This window comes from Morone saxatilis, unplaced genomic scaffold, assembly GCF_004916995.1.
Source record: "Morone saxatilis isolate NCDOM2014 unplaced genomic scaffold, NCSU_SB_2.0 Contig7, whole genome shotgun sequence".
Lineage (NCBI taxonomy): Eukaryota > Metazoa > Chordata > Actinopteri > Moronidae > Morone > Morone saxatilis.
Genome location: NW_023340246.1, coordinates 16,573,268 through 16,578,523, shown reverse-complemented (window position 1 = coordinate 16,578,523; position 5,256 = coordinate 16,573,268). Strand labels below are relative to the sequence as shown.

At 38.8% G+C, this 5,256-nt stretch overlaps 1 protein-coding gene across 1 annotated transcript; it reads right to left on the bottom strand.

The window, feature by feature from the left end:
* Positions 1–226: 226 nt before the first annotated feature.
* On the bottom strand, positions 227–3,047 carry sod2 (superoxide dismutase 2, mitochondrial). The gene is made up of 5 exons (XM_035678910.1): positions 2,921–3,047; positions 2,128–2,333; positions 1,854–1,970; positions 955–1,134; positions 227–841 (listed from the first exon to the last, which is right to left on the bottom strand). Exons 1-5 carry the CDS (start codon positions 2,953–2,955, stop codon positions 696–698), a joined length of 684 nt encoding a protein of 227 aa, XP_035534803.1. The 5' UTR covers positions 2,956–3,047; the 3' UTR covers positions 227–695.
* Positions 3,048–5,256: the final 2,209 nt, after the last annotated feature.

Sequence of the window (5,256 nt, the reverse complement as noted above, 5' to 3'; positions counted from 1 at the left end):
GAGTTACTGTTCTCTGGTGAGACCGTAAAGATGTGAACTGAGCAGAAAAGCTTGACCTTTACACTCTGTGCTGGTCACCACTGTGACAACAATCACCATATTGTTATTTTCTCTGTCGCCCTTCTCTCACATAAATAACTCTATATAGCTATAGCATTAAAAGGCATCTTATAGGATATCCATTACAGCACACAAAAATAAAACAATGAAACACCAACCAACAAGCTTTTACAATTGAAATCCTATAATTTTATTATATTACATCAAAAACATGGGCTGCAATAATATTGTCATTGAGTTTCGCGTGAGTTATTCTGACAAAGAAAACGCTCACTTAATATACACTCTGGTTATTCGACACCTAGTTTAAATATACGACAGCCAAATTTGAGTGTGATTAACGAAAGCCAGCCTTAAAGTAAAAAGGAGGCCAATTTGTGCGCTTGAAAAGAGTCTGCAAGTTGGAAACAGACCTGAGATAAAAAGCACTTGCAAATCATTTTAAGTTTGCTTTAATCTGTGTGTACAGGGCGGTATGTCTGCCATAAAGACAATGTAATCTGCAACGATATAGACAGCACTTAAAAGTTACTACAGCTGATCATGTTAAAACTCCATGCAACTGAAAACTGAACATAATTTGCGACTACTTTTTGATCCAGGTCAGAGTGAATGGGGTATTTGAGGATTAGATTTTACTTTTTGGCAGTCTGGAGACGCTCGGTCACGTTCTCCCAGTTGATGACATTCCAGATAGCCTTAACATAGTCCGGCCGCACGTTTTTGTACTGAAGGTAGTAGGCATGCTCCCATACATCAATACCAAGGAGGGGGATGAGACCTGAGTGTCAGAGACAGGAAACAATTACCCTGATGGCTCTGTTTCAGGGAAATATATAAATGACAATCTAGAAACAAAGTCTTATCTTTACTTCAAAGCTGTGTTCAACTGACCTGTAGATCCCTGCAGGGGATCCTGGTTAGCACAAGCAGCGATACGAAGTCTTCCATTCTCCTTATCGTAGCCCAGCCAGCCCCAGCCCGAGCCCTGCACTGCCACTGTAGCAGCAGACATCTTCTCCTTCATCTTCTGGAAGGAGCCAAAGTCCCGCTTAATGGCCTCCATCAGCTCCCCTGCACCAAGGGACACAGACAGGTGCTATTTCAGGGCAATACTAGACATCAAAGCAAGAAACCAGATCTGAAAGCATTTACAGTAAACTTGATTTAACCATAATAGTTGTAAATTATGTGAAAGAAGGCATATTCTTTTGCAATAAATAATAAAACAAATGTCTTTTTTGGAAAGCCATATAATATTGTTTATGCCAAATGATGTCCCCTCTTCGACCATTAGGGGGCAGAATGATTAAAGACAACAACCTTGGTGTAACTATGCTGAGATACCAACAGCTTTTCAGGCACTGAATCCACAAACACTTGAGCCATGTTTCTGAAAACCTGCTGAATGGAAGCCATATTGACTCCCTTTCTAACTGGTTCGATATGCAAACTCTTCACAAGTCACTCATTTCCTTTCATCTCTGCAGTTTTGTGTTGGTAAAGTCAGCTTGTCTGAGTTTATTCACTGGGAACGGCTGGCTGGGCACCAATGTTTTATTTTGGTGGCTGGAGAGGGCGGTGAGAGTCCAAAATAAAGTCTTTGTGAGGGCCAATAATAACAGAAACAATAAGCTAAACGCTGCACAGAGCTGCACAGTTATCTGTTTGCTTAGTAGATCCAGCACGGCTAACTCCCGTTTCACATTACAGAGTAACAGAGATGTGTTGCTAAATGTTGCCGTTGGAAAAAGAAAGAACAGGGCGTTTAAAGTTAAGTTTTGGAGCCTCACCCTGTGGCTCGCCTCCACCATTTGGAGAGAGATTTGTCCAGAAGATGGTGTGGTTAATGTGGCCTCCTCCATTAAACTTAAGAGCAGGCTGGAGGGCAACCTGCGCGGTCACATCTCCTGCAATACAGGTCAAATACATACAGGTGAATCCAAAGACATCAGATCTGTGAGACATGAATACAGCTACAAGGACAGGTTAAGAACACAACTTGATGTAGTTCATTCTTTAATATTAATGAATCCATCCTAACATCATGTAGCTTTGTGTTTGTACCCTTTGCCAGCGCCTCCTTATACTTCTCCTCTGTGACGTTAAGGTTGTTGACATATGTGGCGTGGTGCTTGCTGTGGTGCAGCTGCATGATCTCTGCATTAATGTGGGGCTCCAGGGCGCCATAGTCGTAGGTCAGGTCAGGGAGCGTGTGCTTCTGCCTTGATGCGGCTACCTGGTTGATGGTTTGGCTCAGGCTGGCTGCAGACCTGAAGCAAAGCAGAGGGAGAAAAAAAAAAAAAAAAAACTTACCAACCACATGTCTGAGCATAAGCAGTTCACAGTTCATATGGGTTTCCAAATAAGTAACCTGTGTGATTAAATTGGACAATATTAGGCTAAGACAGCCTGGCATTGGTAGGTTTATTAGTTGAAACAGTATAAGCTTTACCAACTGGCTCGAAGTGACCTCAATTCTGGTGTTTACTGTGAGTCAGGTCAGTAGTTAGGTGGTTAACTAGATTAGCTGAATGAGCCTGTGGCACCGAGTTAGCTCGGTATGAGCAAGTATGTCTGAACATAAAAGCATCAGGTTAACAATTTACAAGTAAGCGTGTGTCATGAGTGTAGGACCAGGCGACCATTCAACACAATCCTTTATTCGGTGCGCCACAAGCTAACCTGGCTGAGCTGCTGAACTGAAGTTAGCATCCTGGCTAGCTGACTGTTAGCTCTGAATAAATGACTGTCAAGTTCATGAGCGCTCTCCGCTAGCAGGAGTCAGCTGTCCTAAGCCCTTGTGCACTTTGAACAGAGTACTGGCACTGAATTGGTAAGTCGATATTCTCAGTTTTACCTGCGCATTAGACCAACTCTGCAAAGCATGTTCATGATAGTGCCTCACAAGGTAGACGACACAGAGCAGACACGCTGGTGAAACTGCCCTTGAAATGTGCGATTTCAAGTTGACAGAGGGGGGACCGTACCATTATCGTCATGCGGGGGGGTGTTGACGGGAGTGTACAATAATTAGACATCCCTCAACTGCGGCGGTTAAAGCCACTTCTCCTTTCATGAATATTGATAGATATTATATAATGAAATGTGTGATAAAAACGTGATATTTTGATAAACTTAAACTTATTTGATTATATATTTTACTACTCCCTCTGCTATAATATTTTTCAACTCACCCTTCTTGTTGGTTTTCTGTGAACTTAATATGATAATAATACAGGAGCGTGAATTAAGTGTTATTGTATATTGTGTTATATAAATATTGTGTTTCATATATCATTACATTTTAATATATGTTGCATTTCGGTATTAACACACACTATGTTAAAGAAAATACATAAATAACACATAATGATATGCAATATAAACATAAAAACTGTAAATAATTTGTACAAGCAGGCTGCACAATTTAGCATAATTATCTAAAATAACAGCCAAGTACAGAATCACGTGAACTGTACCACATCAGAGGCAATGATCGTCTATATTGAGGCAAATGAATCACTAAGGCATAAAACCAGAGTCCTCATCTTTTGTGATAAAACACCAACAACCAATTTACAGCCTGCAATAGGTTTTATTCTTGATGGGTTCCCACAATAAATACTGAGTAACTAACCAAGCAAACTCATCTGGATCGTAGGCCTTAATATTATAGACAAGTAAGTAAATGTTATTGTTGGTCAGCCATTTTCTGTTGGTCTGTTTGAAGGAGAACAAACAAACACATTTTTCCAAAATAAATCAGGGTGCACAGATCTTTCTCACTTCTCATTCCAGAAATTTCACACACAAACCATCCGTCATCTTCCATCAAGCGCAAACCAGTGAACACCAGGGCGTAAGTCTCCACTCACAACTAATGATGCACCAGAAATCATGTATTGTGGCATTTAGTTATGGATAATGGGGGAAAAGCTCTGTTAGGGTCACAACACAGCACTACAACCACTGCCACTACACCAAGGCTGCAACTAATCATTATAATTATACATTAATCTACTTAGTGTAATCTTAATTAATTAGTAATTTGGTTTTTAAAATGACATTAAAAATAGTGAAAAAATATGACAAACTTTCACAGAGCCCAAAGTGATGTCTTCGTATAGCTTGTTTCATTCCAACAAAAGTCCAAATTTAAAATAATATTGAATTTATTAACAGAGGAGAGGAAATCAGCAAATATATAAGAGATGAGATAAGATGTTCTTTTATTGATCCCCCTGTGGGAGAAATTCAAGTTTGACACAGCAGCACAGGGGAAATGTAGTGCAAATAGTAGAGAAGATATAATAGAAAATATAAAAACTATAATGTAAATATATACACTATATGCAGTATGTAATAAAGAAATATAGTGTACATGTGCATTTATGACAAGGTAAGTTTGTGAACAAATACATTGAGAAGCTGTAACCAGCCAGTTTAAGGCAATGATCGATTAATAATTGAAACAAATTTGGATCAAATTATTGCTCAATTAATTAATTAATTTAACTTATTTCAGCTCTAAATATGTACAGTAAGAAACACAGTGGTTTATACGTACAATGAAAATCTTACTTTGCCCGACTCCCTTTACACAACACACAAATAGAATATAGAAGTTAAAGAATAAAAATTAAAATATACAAATTAAAATATATATTTTAATATTTTTGTATGACAATAAACCTCTTGAATCTTGAATCTCTAAACTACACCGCTTTGAATTATGCCCAAACATGAAGGCCACCAAGCTGTGTCTCGTATATACTGTGTACTGTATTCGTGAGCTTAACATATAGAATAAAATAGATAGAATAGCATATACTTTATTGTCCCCTAGGGGAAATTTGTCATGGACTCAAAGTGTGTAGTGCATAGTAGTAGCTGCCCTTACAGACAATAAACAAATACACATAAAATACATATAACAGCTAAGGACATACACAGGTAGGCTACATACACACTCATGACACATCCAATGAAAGATTAAAACAAATAAAAAAAACAAAACAAGCAGAACACCAAGTCATTGCACAGTTCCCAGGCCTCATCATACAAAAATTTTTTGATGGAGGTGGGTACGAAAGAGTATTTAAAACGGTTAAATTTGCATTTGGGGATTCTGTACCTTCTGCCAGAAAGCAAGAGTTCGTATTCCGTCCCAGGATGTGGGACGGGTCCAACAAT

What these genes read in the sequence shown, in the direction of transcription:
- sod2 (XM_035678910.1), bottom strand. Translation starts at nt 2,955, where the DNA reads ATGAACATGCTTTGCAGAGTTGGTCTAATGCGCAG. An exon ending in AGAGTTGGTCTAATGCGCAG is followed by an intron (nt 2,334 to 2,920) that starts GTAAAACTGAGA and finishes GCTTTGCTTCAG; the next exon opens with GTCTGCAGCCAGCCTGAGCC. An exon ending in TCCCCTGCAGGGATCTACAG is followed by an intron (nt 842 to 954) that starts GTCAGTTGAACA and finishes TCTGACACTCAG; the next exon opens with GTCTCATCCCCCTCCTTGGT.